The sequence below is a fragment of the Geotrypetes seraphini genome, chromosome 1 (genome assembly GCF_902459505.1).
Source record: "Geotrypetes seraphini chromosome 1, aGeoSer1.1, whole genome shotgun sequence".
NCBI classification, from domain to species: domain Eukaryota; kingdom Metazoa; phylum Chordata; class Amphibia; order Gymnophiona; family Dermophiidae; genus Geotrypetes; species Geotrypetes seraphini.
The window spans coordinates 457,212,784-457,232,873 of record NC_047084.1 but is presented as its reverse complement, the minus strand read 5'-3'; the positions used below and the strand labels follow the sequence as shown (position 1 = coordinate 457,232,873).

General features: G+C 44.0%; 1 protein-coding gene across 1 annotated transcript in view; it reads left to right on the top strand.

Moving 5' to 3' along the window:
• NT5DC2 (5'-nucleotidase domain containing 2) overlaps positions 1-20,090 on the top strand; it is a 137,886-nt gene that overhangs the window by 104,739 nt on the left and 13,057 nt on the right. Inside the window, exons 8-10 of the mRNA XM_033922266.1 lie at positions 3,576-3,678; positions 3,798-3,899; positions 9,645-9,726. Coding sequence (XP_033778157.1) covers positions 3,576-3,678; positions 3,798-3,899; positions 9,645-9,726 — 287 coding nt within the window. The remainder of the gene's footprint in view (positions 1-3,575; positions 3,679-3,797; positions 3,900-9,644; positions 9,727-20,090) is intronic.

Here is a 20,090-nt window from a genome sequence, read left to right as displayed (position 1 = left end):
AAAAAAAAAAAAACTATAAATGGAGACAGCCCTACCTACCTAAACGACCGCCTCATCCAAACTACCTCTACCAGGCATAGAAAAACACACACCCCATTCACTTACCCCCCAATCAAAGAAGTAAAACGGAAAAAACTATACAACGGACTACTGGCCACTCAGGCAGCGAAGATAGACAACCAAGTCTCCAACCTATTGACAACAACCCCAGACTACAAGATGTTCAGAAAGGAAATAAAAACTATACTCTTCAAGAAATCCCTTAACTATCCTTCCCCTCGCTAAAAGGCATTTCCCACACAGGAAAGCTAGGGACCTCCCTCCATTTCAAAATCACTGAGCTCTGGAAAAACCTTACCTCCCCTCTTCGGAACTTGAGCTCTCTCCAAGTTTTCCGCAAACATCTGAAAACCTGGCTTTTCTCAAAAAATGTAAGTCTCCCTCCAACTTAGGAATCAAGGAAACTCTTATATCTTGGCATCCCAAGTCCTCTAAATTTTCTTCACACTTCTACCTCTAACCCTCTGTTGTAGTTCCTTCCTATTTCTCCTACTGTAAACCGCGTTGAGCTCTACGAACGTGGAGATGATGCGGTATACAAACGTAAGGATTAGATTAGATTAGATTAATAAAGCTTAATACCATGATAAAGCTTAACCCCCCTCTTACCATCCCCTCCCTAACCCCAGATCCTACTTTTCCCTCTCTTGGAAACCTTCTCTGATCTAACGTTGTAACCCTTCTTCCATAACTCTTTTTGTAATCCGCTTTGAACCGAAAGGTAATGGTGGAATAGAAATCTGTAATGTAATGTAATGATGTTGTGAGTATCTTTTTTTTTTTTTTTGTTAGTTTGAAAAGATTTTTTGATCTATTGCAGGTCCTTGATAGTTGTTCAGCATAGTACTTTTTTTAGCCTCTAGGGTGACTTTTTTATATTCTTCATGTAGTTCCTTCCATTTGAACCTGTCACTGTTAAGTCTGGATTTGTACCATTTTCTTTCAGCTCGCCAGCTCGCCTTAGTTCTCTATTCTTAGTTCTTAAGTCATCAGCGAACCAGGGGGAGGAATATTTGTAGGGGTAGTATTTGATTTCTTTGACCGGGACTAGCTCTTCATATAGGGTTTGAGAGTTTGATTTTGATGATCCTGCTAGGTTAGAAAGGCCTGGAGAGATTTTCTAGGTTGATTGTGTTGTTGTAAATCATCTTATGTTGGGGTTACTGGTTGATGGCTGCTTTGTTTTATAGGTATGGTTGAATGTGATCAAATGATGATCAGACCAGGGTACTGGTTTGGTGGTGCAGGCTGGGGTCTGTGTGTTGAGTAAAGTGTCTTTTTGAGTAAAGATTAGGTCTAGGATATAGCCCGAAGAGTGAGTCAGTGAGGAGACCATTTGTTGGAAGCCTAGGTCTGACAGTGAAGCGATGAAATCTGCTAGGGTTCCAGTGTTGTGTGGGTAGCTTGTGAAGTTGAAGTCTCCAAGTATAATGATTTGGTTGTATGTGATGACCAGTTTGCTAAGGACAGATAGTAGGTCATCTAAGACGGTTGTTGTGCCTATGGCCAGAGTATAGCGTATGTAACAGTCTGTGTGAATCTTCTTGCCTGCTTCAACTCTGATTTTAACTTTATTTCAACTGTTACTGAGAACATACGTGGGCGCATCCTGTACTGTTTCATGTCTACTGAGGAAGGATTCTCATGGTACTGTGATAAGGGATAACATTCCAGCTGTGAGATAAGTGGGACATCTGTTGTTTACTGCAGGAACAGCAGTGTGTGTATGTGTGTGTGTGTGTGTGTGTGTGAAATTCAGCACTTTCTGTGCTATTTAAGACAGTCACATCTTAGAATTTAGAATCCAGCTGCAGCCAAGGGGAAGTCCCGTGTACTGTACTGACCCATCAGTTGAAAGGGTTCCCAATTGTGAGGGACAGACAGCAGACATGGTGATGTTTTTCAATACATATATATAATCTGTATTATCTGGTGTATCTGTATTATCTGGTGTTTATCTGATATTTATGCAATAAAATATATTCCTCTGATGCTTTCTTTGGATGTTACTATTGCACACCCTTATTAGATATATGGCATTACAACGGTCATCGGAGAGTGTGGTGCTCTGTATATCAAAGTGAAGATTAGGTCTTTCTTGTGGCCCACCAAGAAGGTGAGGCACTCTAGTGCATCTAGTATGATGGTGTCTATCAGTCTTGGGTTGTGGTTGGATTTTATGATAGCAGCTACACTTCCACCTCTAGTGTCGATGCGTGAGCAAGCTATTGCTTGTTGTCCTGGAGGGAACATCATACCCAGGGTAGTCCCATCATTGTCTTTGAGCCAGGTTTCGGTAATTAGGAAGATGTCCAAGTTATTGTCTGTGAAGAGGTCATTTAATATTGTATCTTTGTTGTTTACAAATTTTGCATTTGCCAGTGCCATTTTGAGGTTATTGGGTGTAGGTGAGGGTGGGGTGATAGGGATAGGCCTAAGGTGTTGGGGTCTGTGTGGTAAGGATTTCCTTTGGGGAAGGTGACAGAGCTCACCATATCTACCCTGGCCTGTGATGATTGGTATGGGGAAATACATGCTGGTAAGGAGAGAAATTAGCATTAAACAGGACAACACAGCTTGTGGCCTTGGTATCATGAAGGCAATGTAATTTTGAGTGGGAATGGTGGTCAGGTTAAGGACATAGGTTTTTTGATAGAGTAGCAAGTGGAGTGTGTTAGTGATGATTAGAAGGTGTCTATATATGTAATGTTTGCCTAGGGATGGGTGGGTAGAGGGGAGGGTGGGAGTGTCAAGGTTGAGTTTGCTGAGTGGGTGTGGGTGTGGAAACTATCTTGAAGGGTCTCCTGTAGTACGCATATGCTGTCAAGGGGTGCAGATTATAGAGTCTCTGATAAAGACAGAGATAGGAAAAAAGTGGAGTGCAGCTTCCAGTGTGCTTCCACAAACACAGGTGGAGTAATGACTGCTTCAAAGTTTAAGCAGTCTGTTTTAGGAAGAGGGGACAGATAGAGAGATAGCCATCATGGGCCTAAAATATAGAGGAAATACAAGGAGATTGAGTGAAGGTGGCAGAAAAGACACTACTGTTTTACAATGTTCTTTTTAACACAATTTACAACAGATTAAACATTTCACAGATAGTTTCAAAAACATACTTACTTTGATTAGAAGTCTTTGATAAAGGCAGAGATAGGATAGAAGTGGCATGCAGCTTCCAGTGTGCTTCCACAGATACAGATGGGGCTTCAAAGTTTAAGCAGTCTGTTTTAGGACTGTTATCCCACTTATCAAGCTTCTAAGTGGCGTATATAGGTAAAAATAAATAAAATATGGGTAATACATACTGATCTCAATAACCAACATACTTTATCATACAATAGGTCAGGGGGTAGAAATACAATAATAGATAGGATAGAGAAATGTAAATAATAAATACAATTGGGGGGAAAGATTTCATCTGTGTAGTAAGGGGCTCCTGTAAGTACCCATCATTAAGCTGTTTTTTAGATACTCCTCAGGTATAGTTATGGGGTTTTGTTTGTGTTTCTTTGCAGAAAAATACATTTTGCGAGGGGATGAGACCTATGCAGTCCTGCATCAGCTGTCTAGCCATGGGAAAAAGCTCTTCCTCATCACCAACAGCCCTTTCAGTTTTGTGTAAGAACCCTTGCCCCTTTCCCAGCAGCATGTAATCTGTGTAACTAATTTGCTATATGGCTCTTGCTTCTTCTTTCACTCATTGCTTTACTTTTCTTCCTCGGCTGCTCTTCCTGCAGGGATAAAGGCATGAAGTATATGGTTGGCAAAGACTGGAGGGATTTCTTCGATGTGGTTATTGTTCAGGCTGACAAACCACATTTCTTCAATGATTGTGTGAAGTAAGTGCCAACTTTTAGTGAGTGAAGCCCTCAGGTGTTTGCAAGTATAGGAGATTCTTGGTGTGAGAGGAGGTATCATTGGATGAATTGACCAAACAACTAGAATAATTTAGATCAGGGGTATCCAACCTGCGGCCCGAGGGCCGAATGCGGCCCCATGAAGTATTTTGTGCGGCCCTGGTCAAGGGCGATGCAGTGTTTTCCTCTGCTGCCCCCAGGTGTTTACCGTCTTGCCGGCTCCCTCCTCTGTCTTGCTGCAGCGTTTGTGCAGCCACAGAAATTTTTTTTTCGGACAATGCGGCCCAGGAAAGCCAAAAGGTTGGACACCCCTGACTTAGATGGAAGGAAGGAAGATGATAAAAATAAAATCCATTCAGAAACTCCAAACAAAGATAGTAACATAGTAGATGACGGCAGATAAAGACCCGAATGGTCCATCCAGTCTGCCCAACCTGATTCAATTCAATTTAATTTTTTTTTTTTTTTTTTTTTTCTTCTTAGCTATTTCTGGGCAAGAATCCAAAGCTTTACCCGGTACTGTGCTTGGGTTCCAACTGCCAAAATCTCTGTTAAGACTTACTCCAGCCCATCTACACACTCCCAGCCATTGAAGCCCTCCCCTGCCCATCCTCCACCAAACGGCCATACACAGACACATACCGTGCAAGTCTGCCCAGTAACTGGCCTAGTTCAATATTTAATATTATTTTCTGATTCTAAATCTTCTGTGTTCATCCCACGCTTCTTTGAACTCAGTCACAGTTTTACTCTCCACCACCTCTCTCGGGAGCGCATTCCAGGCATCCACTACCCTCTCCGTAAAGTAGAATTTCCTAACATTGCCCCTGAATCTACCACCCCTCAACCTCAAATTATGTCCTCTGGTTTTACCATTTTCCTTTCTCTGGAAAAGATTTTGTTCTACGTTAATACCCTTTAAGTATTTGAACGTCTGAATCATATCTCCCCTGTCTCTCCTTTCCTCTAGGGCGAGGGTCGGCAACCTGCGGCTCCAGAGCCGCATGCGGCTCTTTTCCACCTTTGCTGCGGCTCCGGTAATGTGTCACGCAGGCATGCAGCTTAAGTCCGGCGTCGCGGCGGGAAATAGCCATGCTGAGTGAGCTCAGCACATACACAGATGAAAGCCTTGCTTGCTGATTGGTCCTGCGGCCCCGCCCCGCCGTGCCGCCGGACCAATCAGCAAGCAAGGCTTTCATCTGTGTAGTGCTGAGCTCACTGCTCAGCATGGCTATTTCCCCCGCGACGCTGGACTTGTAAGGTGCCTGAAAAAGAAATCATCCTGGCCGGGGTCGGTGTCATGCTCCGGAGATCTACAGCCTTCCTATCTCCCTCTCCCTTCTACCTGCTTCCGGCCACATCCCCTGCTCCGCGGCTCTCTTCGGCAACTCAGCAGCAGCGATCGACACAAGCTTCTGACGTCGGGGCCTACCCTCTGCGAGTCCCGCTTGTTTCAACTTCCTTTTTCCACAAAGGCGGGACTCGTAGAGGGAAGGCCTCGATGTCGGCAGCTTGTCTTGATCACTGCTGCTGACGAGTTGCTGAAGAGAGCCGCGGAGCAGGGGGGTGTTGCCAGGTGCAGGTAGAAGGGAGAGGGCCAGATGCAGGACTCGTGGGTGAGGGAGGAGAAGAGAGAGAGAAAGAGAGAGGGGAGGGAAACAAAAGGAAATCTTTCATACTGGGCTGGGCCTGAGTGGAGGGAGGGTGGAAAGATTCTAGCTACAGGGTGCAGTAACAAAGGAAAAGGGGGGGAAAGCTGAAAATGGAGATAGTGACACAAAGAAGAGAAAGGGTAAGCAGGACCTACTGAATAAGGATAGAGATACAGAGGGGACATGAAGAGGAGGTGAAATAGAGACATAGAAGTAATGCTGAAAAAGTGTGGGGGGGGGGAGATAAAGACATTGAAAGGGCAAATGGTGAACATGGCGTAAAGATAAGGACAGAGACAAATGAAGATTCTGAAAAAGTGGTGAGATAGGGATATAGGTGAGATGGACACAAAGAAGGGTGATGCTGGAAAATAGGTGGAATGGTAATTCTGACAGACACAGAAGGGAAATGCTGGATCAAGGAGAGATGGGGCTCAGGCTGGATGGAATGAGGAGAAATGCCTTGTTGGCCCGGAACTTCCTCTCCTACGTCAGAATTGACGTCAGGGAGCGGAATGCTGGTCAGCGCAACACTTCTGCAGGGAAAGCTTGGGACGGCGGTGGCTTGGGGGCTGTTCCCCGATTGCGGTGGCAGCAAACCGAGTGGCTTGGGGGAGGGCACGGAGACAGAAAGAAGGGGGAACAGGGAGACAGAAAGAAAAAGTTGGGGGAGAGAATGAGGTCTGGAGGAGAGGAAACATACAGGAGGCTGAAAGAAAGGAAGAAAGATTGGATGCACAGTCAGAAGAAGAAAGTGCAACCAGAGACTCATGAAATCACCAAATAGCAAAGGTAGGAAAAATGATTTTATTTTCAATTTAGTGATCCTGTATATAGCATTAAGATAAGAAACAATATATGCAGTGTTAGATTTGTTTTATAATGGTTTTGCGGCTCCAAGTTTTTTTTTCTTTTCGAAAACGGGTCCAAGTGGCTCTTTATGTCTTAAAGGTTGCAGACCCCTGCTCTAGGGTATACATATTCAGGGTTTCCAGTCTCTCCTCATACGTCTTCTGGCGCAAGCCTCCTATCATTTTCGTCGCCCTCCTCTGGACCGCCTCAAGTCTTCTTACGTCTTTTGCCAGATATGGTCTCCAAAACTGAACACAATACTCCAAGTGGGGCCTCACCAATGACCTGTACAGGGGCATCAACACCTTCTTCCTTCTACTGACTACGCCTCTCTTTATACAGCCCAGCATCCTTCTGGCAGCAGCCACTGCCTTGTCACACTGATTTTTCGCCTTTAGATCTTTGGACACTATCACCCCAAGGTCCCTCTCCCCGTCCGTGCATATCAGCTTCTCTCCTCCCAGCATATACGGTTCCTTCCTATTATTAATCCCCAAATGCATTACTCTGCATTTCTTTGCATTGAATTTTAGTTGCCAGGCATTAGACCATTCCTCTAACTTTTGCAGATCCTTTTTCATATTTTCCACTCCCTCTTCGGTGTCTACTCTGTTACAAATCTTGGTATCATCTGCAAAAAGGCACACTTTTCCTTCTAACCCTTCAGTAATGTCACTCACATACATATTGAACAGGATTGGCCCCAGCACCGAACCCTGAGGAACTCCACTAGTCACCTTTCCTTCCTTCGAGCGACTTCCATTAACCACCACCCTCTGGCGTCTGTCCGACAGCCAGTTTCTGACCCAGTTCACCACTTTGGGTCCTAACTTCAGCCCTTCAAGTTTGTTCAACAGCCTCCTGTGAGGAACTGTATCAAAGGCTTTGCTGAAATCCAAGTAAATTACATCTAGCATATGTCCTCGATCCAGCTCTCTGGTCACCCAATCAAAAAATTCAATCAGGTTCGTTTGGCACGATTTACCTTTTGTAAAGCCATGTTGCCTCTGATCCTGTAACCCATTAGATTTAAGGAAGTACACTATCCTTTCTTTCAGCAACACTTCCATTATTTTTCCAACAACTGAAGTGAGGCTCACCGGCCTGTAGTTTCCTGCTTCATCCCTGTGACCACTTTTATGAATAGGGACCACATCTGCTCTCCTCCAATCCCCAGGAATCACTCCCGTCTCCAGAGATTTGTTGAACAAGTCTTTAATAGGACTCGCCAGAACCTCTCTGAGCTCCCTTAGTATCCTGGGATGGATCCCGTCTGGTCCCATCACTTTGTCCACCTTCAGTTTTTCAAGTTGCTCATAAACACCCTCCTCCGTGAACGACGCAGAATCTACTCCATTTTCTCGTGTAACTTTGCCAGACAATCTCGGTCCTTCTCCAGGATTTTCTTCTGTGAACACAGAACAGAAGTATTTGTTTAGCACATTTGCTTTCTCCTCATCACTCTCCACATATTTGTTCCCAGCATCTTTTAGCCTAGCAATTCCATTTTTTATCTTCCTCCTTTCACTAATATATCTGAAAAAATTTTTATCTCCCTTTTTTACATTTTTAGCCATTTGTTCTTCCGCTTGTGCCTTCGCCAAACGTATCTCTCTCTTGGCTTCTTTCAGTTTCACCCTGTAGTCCTTTCTGCTCTCCTCTTCTTGGGTTTTTTTATATTTCATGAACGCCAACTCTTTCGCCTTTATTTTCTCAGCCACTAGGTTGGAGAACCATATTGGCTTCCTTTTTCTCTTGTTTTTATTGATTTTCTTCACATAAAGGTCCGTAGCCATTTTTATCGCTCCTTTCAGCTTAGACTACTGTCTTTCCACTTCTCTTATGTCCTCCCATCCTATCAGCTCTTTCTTCAGGTACTTTCCCATTGCATTAAAGTCCGTACGTTTGAAATCTAGGACTTTAAGTATCGTGCGGCCGCTCTCCACTTTAGCCGTTATATCAAACCAAACCGTTTGATGATCGCTACTACCCAGGTGAGCACCCACTCGAACATTAGAGATACTCTCTCAATTTGTGAGGACCAGATCCAATATCGCTTTTTCCCTTGTGGGTTCCGTCACCATTTGTCTGAGCAGAGCCTCTTGAAAGGCATCCACAATCTCCCTACTTCTTTCCGATTCCGCAGACGGAACATTCCAGTCCGCATCCGGCAGGTTGAAATCTCCCAACAGCAGAACCTCCTCTTTCCTTCCAAACTTTTGGATATCCACAATCAGATCCTTATCAATTTGCTGCGATTGAGTCGGAGGTCTGTAGACTACACCCACGTAGATAGAAGTTCCATCTTCTCTTTTCAGAGCAATCCATATCGCTTCTTCCTCTCCCCAGGTCCCTTGCATTTCGGTCGCTTGGATATTGATCTTTACATAGAGAGCTACTCCTTCACCTTTATGACCATCTCTGTCCTTCCTAAAAAGATTATATCCCGGTATATTTGCATCCCATCCATGTGATTCACTGAACCATGTCTCTTTGATAGCAACAATATCTAGATCTGCCTCTAATATCAGGGCTTGCAGATCATGAACTTTGTTGCTTAGACTGCGAGCATTTGTGGTCATCGCTTTCCAGCTATTTTTCAGCGATAATCTCCTTTTTCGTATGGATTTTTGTGTTGTTTCACTTTCCGTTGCAATACTAAGAAATGAGTTGCTGATATTGCTTATGTTGCAGCCTTTACTACTATCACATCTTTTCTTTTGCCGGGGGTGGTCTCTATAATTGTCCTTCGTACATACACCACCTCCACCTTCTAGTTTAAATGCCTAGAAAAATATTGTCTAAATTTCTCTGCAAGGTTTCTTTTTCCTGCTGTAGTAATATGTAGCCCATCAGTGCAATATAGCTTCTTGTCCTTCCATTTATTTCCCCATCCTCCTATGTACCTGAAGCCTTCTTGATGACACCAGGCTCTGAGCCATCTATTAAAGTCCTCTGTGTTTTTCACTCTTTGTTCTCCCTTTCCATATGCAGGCAGTATTTCAGAAAAAGCTAAAGTCTTTACAAAAGGTTTCACGCCCTCACCAAGCTCCCGAAAAGCTTTCTGTGCTGCAAGTGTGGAGTTGTTGGCCAGGTCATTTGTTCCCAGATGGATAACAACATCAGTGTTAAAATCCTTAGTTTCTTCTTTAATTTAAAGATGAAATAAAGGTTTATCGGAAAAGTTTTAACCCACTCTATTGAATCCTTTTCTTTTCCACAGACCTTTCCGGCGGCTTGACAGTAATGGTGATCTACAGTGGGATAAGATCACCAATTTGGAGAAGGGACAGATTTACAAACAGGTGAGATAAATGCAATTCCTAAGTGCACTCTTTTCTGCACAATAACATATATACTAAGGCTGCAGATTTAATGCATTAATAATGTGATTAATGTGTTAAATTTTTAATGCCCACTAAAATATTTAGTCACGATTAACGTGGCAAACAGAAAGCTGGCTCTTCCGGATGCAGAAACAGGAGGTTACATCAAGCTTTGATATAACTGCCTTTCTTCGAGGACAAGCAGACATGTGGGTGACATCCATGGAATCCAGCATGGACAGTCAAAAGTCAGTCCGAAGATCAACGTTGAAGAGGCATTCCCAGCATAAGGCAGTGATTCTTCTCATTTTCAACTACTGAAAAGGGCTGAGGCAGGCTGCAGCAAATTTCCAGAATAGGTCACAGTGAGAAAGGCTGTTACTACAGCCTAAGAGGCGAATTGTGGTAGGGGTGAGGGGTAGTTTTCTGAAGGTTTTGAATGTTTCCATGTGCTCCCCTACTTGAATAATCCTAAATTTGACGTTTTAAAAGTTTTTAAGTTTGGTTTTTTATTTAGCAATTTTAGGTGCGAAAAGCTTGATGGCAGCTATCTTGGATTTTTAGCAATTTTTTTTTTTTTTTTAAAGTTCCATGCACCTTCAAAATTTCATTGTTTTGTCTCAAAACTGGTGGAGACAAAGTCATTGGGCTCTTCTACCCCAAACTTGTGCCAGGATTGTGCAAAATATGTGTCTCAGGAACATAGAAGCAGGAGCACCAAGCTTAACCAAAGAGCAGCTAGCCCATTGGGACGGCCATCTTTATTTTGGGGGCCTGGAAATGGTGACCGTTCCTCATGTAGGGACACGGATGCCTGCAGCCTAAGAAATGTAAAGTAGATTCATCACAGGGTGACTCAGCACTTCCTAGTCCAGATGTCTTCTTAGACTATTTGAAATTTTTATGGAAAGCCTTTCACGAAAACTGTGCTTCTCCTGCGCAATCTCGCTGTGCCTCAGATTTGTCTCCTTGCGGCATAGCCTTACAAGGCAAATCTTCTTCACAGTCTGCCACTGTTCAGGACTTGGGAGACCTCTCTCCAGGAGATATGGATGATGATGATTATTTTGCTGATCCCTTATTTTTTGGGGATGTTCTCCTTCACCCCCCCTCCCCCGTGGCTGGGGACTTGGGAACTTACGCCGGTTCTATAGATCCTGCTTTGGATTTTAAACCAGGGGATGATCCTACAGTTCTACATTTATTTAATCCCGCTGCCTTGCTAGATCTTATTTTGGAATCTCCAAATATAGTTGTATTTAGTCACTCAGCTGGCTCCTTCTACTTCATCCTTCTTTATGTGTGGAGTGTGAGCTCAGTCCTTGGCATTTCCTTGGCATCCTGATATTAACCTCTTGATTTTGGAGTAGTTGGATTCTCTGGAGGAGGCTCCCAAGATAGCAAACGCCATGTCCAATCTGTATCATTTGGCACAGGAGTGTCATCAGCTTTTTAGTCAGCCTAAAGTAGATTCCTTGGTTGCCAGGTCGCCAAGCACACCTTCCTTCTGATTAAAGGTGGTGTGGTGTTCAAGGACATGCAGGACCACTGAGTGGATGTTGTTTTCGGGAGATTTTTTCAGGCAGTGGATTTGGGAGTCAAAGCTGCCTCAGCAGCATCCTTTGTCACACACACTTGTCTGTCTAGGCTGCACACTTTGGAGAGTGAGGGTGATAGACCTCCTTTAACTGCTTTTATCTCGTGTGGATTATGTAGCTGACACACTGTATAATGCTCTGGATAAGACAATGGGCCAGTGATTCTACCTCTAAAGCTTCTCTTGCCAGATTCCCCTTTAAAGAGCAACTGTTATTTGTTAAAGGCCTGGGTGATTTCATGAATTGTATGGTGGACTGTCACCCCAATACCTTGCCTGATAGTAGAACCAGGGTGCTCTAATTTTTGTGGCTCCAGGCAATCTCAACAGTATTCCAGTACCACATTGCAAAAGATTCATTCTTTCATATCTGTAATACAAACAGAGCATTTCCCAACAAAAAGAAAAATTTAATCTGTCCCAGTTCTTCCAATTTTTTGTTATCATTTGCATGGCCATCCCCGTCATAATCAGAAGAAGTCTGCTTTTATAAATGTTTATTGGACTTTTAGCTTTCAACAACATCCCAAATAGGGCCAAGTCATAAGGCAATGGTATCGAGACCTCGAGTATCATATTAATTTTTCCCCATATTGATTTCCAGAAATTGAGTATCAAGGGGCAATAAAATAACAAGTGATCCAGTGTCCCTACTTCAAGATAACAGTGCCAGCTTCTATTAGACTTTGAACTGTCCAACTTTTGCAAATGAACTGGGGTTCAAAAAATTCCATATAACAAAGGTTCTCCAGACCTCCACTTCCTGTGCTGCTCCATCTACCAAGAAGTCACAATGACACTAGGCTGGGGGAAGTACCTTTACATATAGGGGACACTCTCTCAGTGTTTCTGCAGGCTTGGATCCAGATTTCATCTAACAGCTGGGTTCTGGACCTCATTCAGTCTGGCTACAAGCAGGAATTTTCCCAGCCCCTAATGGATTGTTTTGTGGTCTCTCCTACAGGGTGCCCGGAAAAAGTGGTCAAGGTTCAAGCCACTGTGAGAAGGTTGCTCAATATTCCGGCCATAGAGCCAGTACCGCCCAAACACTCAGGTTCAGGCAGGTACTCCACATATTTTATAGATCCAAAGAAATGCTCTGACGATTAGAGACCCATTCTGGACCTTATTCACATAAATGCAGCACTCAAAGTTTCATGCTTTCACATGGAGACTGTTATATCTGCCAGGGCAGTGATTCCTAGCTTCTCTAGATCCAGCAGAGGCCTACTTGCATTTTCCTATTTTCCCAGATCCCATAAAGTTTCTCAGTTTTCATGTGCTGGAAAATCATTATCAAGTTTCAGCTCTACCCTTTGGCCTAGCAACAGCTACTTGTACCTTCACCAAAGTGATGATTGTGGTAGCAGCTCACCTGCGCAAGATGGAGCTGAAAGTGCATCTCTACCTGGATGACTGGCTGATAAGAGCTCCCTTGTTGTTCAAGGGTTGGCGTACAATGGATCAGGTGATCTGAGTCCTGGAGGATCTGGGTTGGAATGTAAATTACCGGAAAAGGAATTTGACGCCGACTCAGTCCCTAGAGTACCCAGGAGTCTTGTTTGACAAGGCTGCTGGCCACATCTATCTTCAAGAACATCTTTTCAGTTACTGCTCCCTCCCTCTGGAACTCCATACCAAACTACCTAAGAGAAGATTCAAATTTAAATTATTTCAGATCCAAGAGAGAGGGAGATTTTTGGGCCACCAAGGGGTGCTGAAGGGCGGTGAGGTGGGGAGAGGGAAGGGTGGTGGTGGGGAGAAGAGAAATGGGGATGACAGAGTGGGAAGAAGATGCTGAAGGGAAATGGGGATGACAGAGTGGGGAGAAGGCGCTGAAGGGAAATGGGGATGACAGAGTGGGAGGAAGATGCTGAAGGGAAGTGGGGAACAGAGAGTGGAGAGAAGACGCTGGAAGGGAAAAAGACAGAGATGCCAGATTATGGGGGGAGCGGAGGGAAGAAGTTGGGTGCCAGACCAATTGGGGAGGGGGTGAAGGGAGAGGCACAGTAACAGAGCAAATGGAAGATGCAGAGAGAAGATAGACAGTGGATGGAAGGAATTGAATGAGAAGATGAGAAAAACAGAAACTAGACAACAAAGGTAGAAAAGAAAATGTCTTATTTCTTTTCTTTTTTTTTTGCTTTAGGATAAAGTAGTATATTAGTTGTGTTGATAAAAATTTTTAAACAAAGCCCTGCCAGCTGAATATTTCTTTGTTCAGAAGCCAGAACTTTGATTTATAAGGAAGGAATGAGCTAAATATTGCAGTACTGAGGCTTGTATGGATGCTGCGGGGATAGTAGTCGCGGGAACGGGGACAGTGGTTGTGGGGATGGGAGCGGGGACAGTGGTCGCGGTGACGGGGACAAATTTTTCCCTGTGTCATTCTCTAATTAGCACTCACAACATGGTATCTTTCTCCCAGTGACTAGACACTTTCACCCTGTTGATGCCAGTGTCGGCTATTATTGAAACTTCCAGAAAACTTCCACACACCAATGCTATTGTTTTAAATGGACTTGCTTCTCTGTCTGGTGCGATCTCCGCTTGTTAGATCTGATCACTTGTCCTTTACTATCAGTACTGGATTATCTCCTCCACCTTTCCAATTCAGGACTCAAAACTACTTCAGTACGTGTGCACCTCAGTGCTATCAGCATCTTTCATTCACCATTAGACAACATAAGAACATAAGAAATGCCTTCACCGAATCAGACCTTTGGTCCATCTAGTCCGGCGACCCGCACACGCGGAGGCCAATCTAGGTGTTCCCTGATGGAGACATAGGTGTTCCCTGATGAAGACCTTATTTACCAGTATCCCTCAATGTGATTTGCAAGGAGGTGTGCATCCAACTTGCACTTGAATCCCATAATGGAGGTTTCCGTCACAACCTCCTCCGGAAGAGCATTCCAAGCATCCACCACTCGCTGTGTGAAATAGAACTTCCTTTATCTATGCATCCCTTAGTTTCCAGATTCATGAAAGGCCTCTATCATACCAAACTTTCTCTCAAGTCTCTTGCAATTGCCTCGGACCTCAATGTGGCTCTATCCATTCTCATGAAGTCTCCCTTTGAATCTCTCTCGACGAATTCTGTCAGGCACCTGACATGGAAAGTAATCTTCCTCATAGCCTTTACCGCTGCACACCGAGACCACATTCTCACCCTGGTGAGTCAGTTCTTCATATATTGGACTGTAAATGTGCACTAGCTTGGAATATGGATCGCACCAGGCAGCAGAAAACTTTTTTTGTATCATTTGATTCTAACAATCTTGGAACTCCTGTCACCAAGAGAACCATCTTCACATAGCTAGTGGACTGTATCTCCTTTGCATATGCTCAGGCTGGACTGCCATTTGAAGGCCTTGTTGCTGCTCGTAAAGTTTGAGCTATGGCGACTTTAGTAGCTCATCTTCGTTCCACACTTTTTGAGGGCATTTGTAAACCAGCCACATGGTTCTCAATCCATACATTCACTTCTCTTTATTGATTAGATAATTATTCTAGAAGGGACAGTTGAATCCATACATTCACTTCCCTTTACTGTTTAGAGAATCATTCTAGAAGGGTTAGTTGGTTTGGGCAAGCAGTTCCTAGATGCCAACTTTCCCTCAAACCCTTTGAGTTTTGCCAGGCTCATATTGGTTAACTAGAGCCCTCTTCCCAAAGGCATGATCCTGGCAGTTTGGAAGTCCCATGTATGAGAATTTATTGCCTGCTTGTACTTGGGAGAAAGCAAAGTTACTCACCTGTAGCAGATGTTCTTCAAGGACAGCAGGCATATACTCTCACAACCCACTCATTTCCCCTAGTTGACTTCTTAGCTATTGTACTGAACTGTAGGTCCCATGAGCCAACATCGGGAGGGCAGTCCTTAAAATGTAAGAGAGTGTACACTTTTGACTGTCCATGCTGTCCATGCTGGACATCCATGGATGTCATCACCAATGTTCCCTCTAAGGATTGATGAGGTGTGTGCAAAAAAAAATATGCATGAGCGACAAGTTACATATTCCACAAATTTATGAGCAGGCGCGGAGGACGCATTTTTAAACAAATGTTGTTTATCCTTGTACTCCTTATGTATTTTTAATCATCTATGAATATGTTTGTATGTTTATTGTTCAAATGGTTTTATTTATTTCCCCAAATTTATTTTTGTTATACGCATTGAAAATATTTGATATCGCGTTTAAATCAAAATCTCAATAAACTTGAAAACGAGTGCCCGTGAGATTGTGGGAGGGTTAAATACTCAAAACTTAGAAGAATAAAAATTTACTTAAAGTTTTTGCTTCGCCAGCTTTCTGGTATCTTTACATACAGTGGCGTACCCAGGGCCCATCATTTTTTGGCACCCCCCATCTGTACGAAAAACATGATTTTTAGTAACAAGCCACACGTCACACATGAGTACCTAGGAAAAGGCAGCATCTTACATATTGCAGTGAGCAGTACATCAATACACCCATTGTAAAACTAAACAAGCCAGACCAGCACAGATCAATCCTAACAGAAAACCATGTCTTTCGAACACACAGAAAACACCTTCGCCTAGTATGGAATATGTCATCACAAACTAACCCCTCCCCCTTTTACAAAACTGTAGTGTGGATTTTAGCCACGGTGGTAACAGCTCTGACGCTCATAGAATTCTGATTATCAGAGCTGCTACCACCACGGCTGGCGCTAAAAAACGCTCCACAGTTTTGTAAAAGGGGGGAGGGGTTAGTTAGCTCTAGCTCAGGGGTGCCCAAACTTTTTGGGCTTGCGAGCTACTTTAAAATGACCAAGTCAAATGATCTACCAACAATAAAATTAAAAAACACAAAGCACACTATACGCTGAGAAAATGTTAATTATCATTCCTATTCTGGGTTTTTTTCAAAGAGGTCAAGGCAGATGACTCTATGCATTGTCACCTCAGTAACAACCATACAAAAATAGACAAATATACCCCCCTTCCTTTTTATTAAACCACAATAGCAGTTTTTAGTGCAGGGAACTGCGCTAAATGCCCAGCGCTGCTCTCGACGCTCATAGGCTCCCTGCGCTAAAAAACACTATTGCGGTTTAGTAAAAGGGGGCCATAGTGCAAAATATAGACAGCATATATAAATTCAGACACATTTTGATCACTAAATTTAAAATAAAATCATTTTTCCTACCTTGTCTGGTGATTTCATGAGTCTCTGGTTGCACTTTCATCTTCTGACTGTGCATCCAATCTTTCTTCCCTTCTTTCAGCCTGTATGCTTCCTCTACTCCAGACCTCATTCCCTCCCCCAACTTTTTCTTCCTCTCTCCCTGCCCTTTCTTTCTTTTTTCTCTCTTGATGCCCCCTTTCTTTTTTTCTGTTTCCCTTCTGTCTCCTTGCCTGCCCCCTTTCTTTCTTTCTTTCTCTCTCTCTACCCTCCACAAAGCCACTGCTGCCACCATCGGGGGAAACAGGCCCCAAAGCCACCGCCGTAACCATCGGGGGAAACAAGCCCCAAAGCCACCGCCGCGGCTGCCCCAAGCTCTCTCTGCTTCCCCCGACGTCAATTCTGCTGTCGGAGAGGAAGTTCCGCCCAGCCAGGCAGCGATTGGCTGGCACGAACTTCCTCTCCGATTGCAGCCTTAGGAGGGGTGCACAGCCGGGGCAGACCGCACCCCCACTTTGTACACCACTGAAGAAGTGGCAGCGACTCCTCTCACGAATCCCCCTCTGCGTCGGAAGTCCGATGCAGTCGGGGATCTTGAGAGGAGACGCCGCTGCATCTTTCAACTTTAAAATACCCCTAAGGCCGCTGCCGCTTCCTCTCACCTCCGCCCGCCCTCGAGTGAGTGACAGGAGATAACGTATGAGCGACGCCACTGAAAATAGTGAGCGATTGCTCATGCGCTCAGCTTAGAGGGAACACTGACTCATCACCCAGATGTGAGAATATATGCCTGCTGTACTAGAAGAACACCTGCTACAGGTGAATAACTTTGAAAGATTTATAAAATTGTCATTTCTTTAATAAGACTAACTATTTTTTTCTTTTTTTAAAATTAATCTTTATTAATTTTCAAATCAGTAAAAAGTGCAGAACACTATACATCCAGTAGCCATAACAGTAAGTACTTATTTTCAATCAATAAAATTACATAAATAATAATCCCCCCTACTATTACTTATGCATGTATCTATAAACAAAGAATACAACAAAGAAATAACCCTCCCCACCCAACCTCCCACCCTACCCTGGATGTGTATCACTAAAAGTAAAAATAAGAGACAATTATGATGAAGTGATAAGACTTCAAGAGGCCCCACACCAATTTTAAATGCATTACTATGCCCTAACATATCAGCATTCATCTTTTCATACCTATAGCATAAGCATAAATTTGCCCACCAGAAAGGAAAATTAAGGCAATCATAATTTTTCCAATTGCGAGTGATCATCTGCGGCTATCCCGGTCATAATAAGGAACACTTTATATCAGTCCAAAGGGGGTTCAAGATTTAATAACGTCCCACATATAACTACATCATAAGTCAACGGAATCGATGACTCCAATATGATATTAATCTGTCCCCATATCGATTTCCAAAAATTAAGTATTAAAGGACAATAAAACAACAGATGATCCAATGTCCCTATTTCAAGATGACAGTGCCAGCTATTTTTTCTGCTGCCCTCACAGTTTAAGTTTAACATCTTTCCTTTCTCAGAACTGACACATTTCAATCACTATATTGAAAATAAAATCATTTTCCCTACCTTTGTTGTCTGGTGACTTGATTTTTCTGTGTTTTTAACTTCCAGGGCCTTCTTGTCCATTGACTGTTTTTCTCTCCGTCTTCACTTTCTGCCTTGCATCCATCTTTGGCATTTACTTAACATTCAGTTTTTCCATTTTTTTTGCTTTTTTCTCAAAATCTACTTTTCCGTGTCTTCCCTTCCTATCTCTCTCTCTCTCCTTCTCTCCCTCTTTCCATAGAAACATAGAAGTAGGCGGCAGATAAGGGCCACGGCCCATCAAGTCTGCCCACTCTAATGACCCTCCCTATCTATCTTTGCGGATAGATCTCACATGTCTATCCCATCTGGCCTTAAAATCTGGCACGCTGCTGGCCTCAATAACCTGAAGTGGAAGACTATTCCAGCGATCAACCACCTTTTCAGTGAAGAAGAACTTCCTAGTGTCACCGTGCAGTTTCCCGCCCCTGACTTTCCACGGATACGCTGCGGGACCCTTGAAAAAGAAGATATCTTCCTCCACCTCGATGCGGCCCGTGAGATACTTGAATGTCTTGATCATATCTCCCCTCTCTCTATGTTCCTCGAGTGAGTAGAGCTGCAACTTCCCTAACCGCTCCTCGTATGGGAGCTCCTTGAGTCCCGAGACCATCCTGGTGGCCATTTTCTGGACCGATTCCAGTCTCAGCACATCCTTGCGGTAATGCGGCCTCCAGAATTGCACACAGTACTCCAGGTGCGGTCTCACCATGGATCTATACAGTGGCATAATGACTTCAGGTTTACGGCTGACGAAACTCCTGCGTATGCAACCTATGATTTGCCTTGCTTTGGAAGAAGTTTGCTCCACTTGGTTTGCAGACTTCATGTCTTCCCTGACAGTCACCCCTAAGTCTCTTTCTGCTTCAGTTCTTGTCAGGATCTCACCATTTAGGGTATAAATCTTGCATGGATTTCGGTTTCCCAGGTGCATGACTTTGCATTTTTTGGCATTGAAACTGAGTTGCCAGGACCTAGACCAGCGCTCCAGTAGAAGTAGGTCATGCATCATATCGTCTGCCATTGAATTTTTGTCTGTTGTGCTTTTGCTCACTACATTGCTTAGTTTGGCATCATCGGCGAATAATGTTATTCTACCTCGGAGCCCTTCTGTCAAGTCTCTTATATAGATGTTGAACAAGATCGGGCCCAGGACGGAGCCCTGTGGCACTCCACTTATAACCTCTGACATTTCGGAGGGGGTGCCATTCACCACTACCCTCTGAAGCCTACCTCCAAGCCAGTTCCCAACCCATTTGGTCAATGTGTCGCCCAAGCCTAAAGAACTCATCTTGCTCAGCAACCTGCAGTGTGGTACGCTATCAAATGCTTTGCTGAAATCCAGGTAGACGATGTCCAGGGACTCGCCAGCATCCAGCTTCCTCGTCACCCAGTCAAAGAAGCTGATCAGGTTGGATTGGCAGGATCTCCCTTTAGTAAATCCATGTTGGTGGGGATCCTGTAGATTCTCCTCGTCCATGATCTTATCCAATTGGCATTTGATTAGGGTTTCCATTAGTTTGCTCACTATTGATGTGAGACTCACTGGTCTGTAATTTGCCATCTCCATCCTGGAGCCTTTCTTGTGGAGTGGAATGACGTTAGCCGTCTTCCAGTCCATCGGGACGTTACCTGTACTAAGGGAGAGATTGAAGAGCGCGGATAGCGGTTCCGCCAAGACATCACCCAACTCCCTGAGCACCCTAGGGTGTAGGTTGTCAGGCCCCATTGCCTTGTTGACCTTGATTTTTGACAGCTCGCAGTAGATGCTGCTGGGTGTAAACTTGAAATTACTAAATGGGTCAACTGATTTAACCCTTGTCTGTGGCTGAGGGACGATTCCCGGCGCCTCGCGAGTGAAGACTGAGCAGAAGTATTTATTTAACAATTGGGCTTTTTCCGAGTCCGTCTCCACATAGTCTCCGTCTGGTTTTCTGAGACGTACCATCCCGCCCGAGTTCTTATTT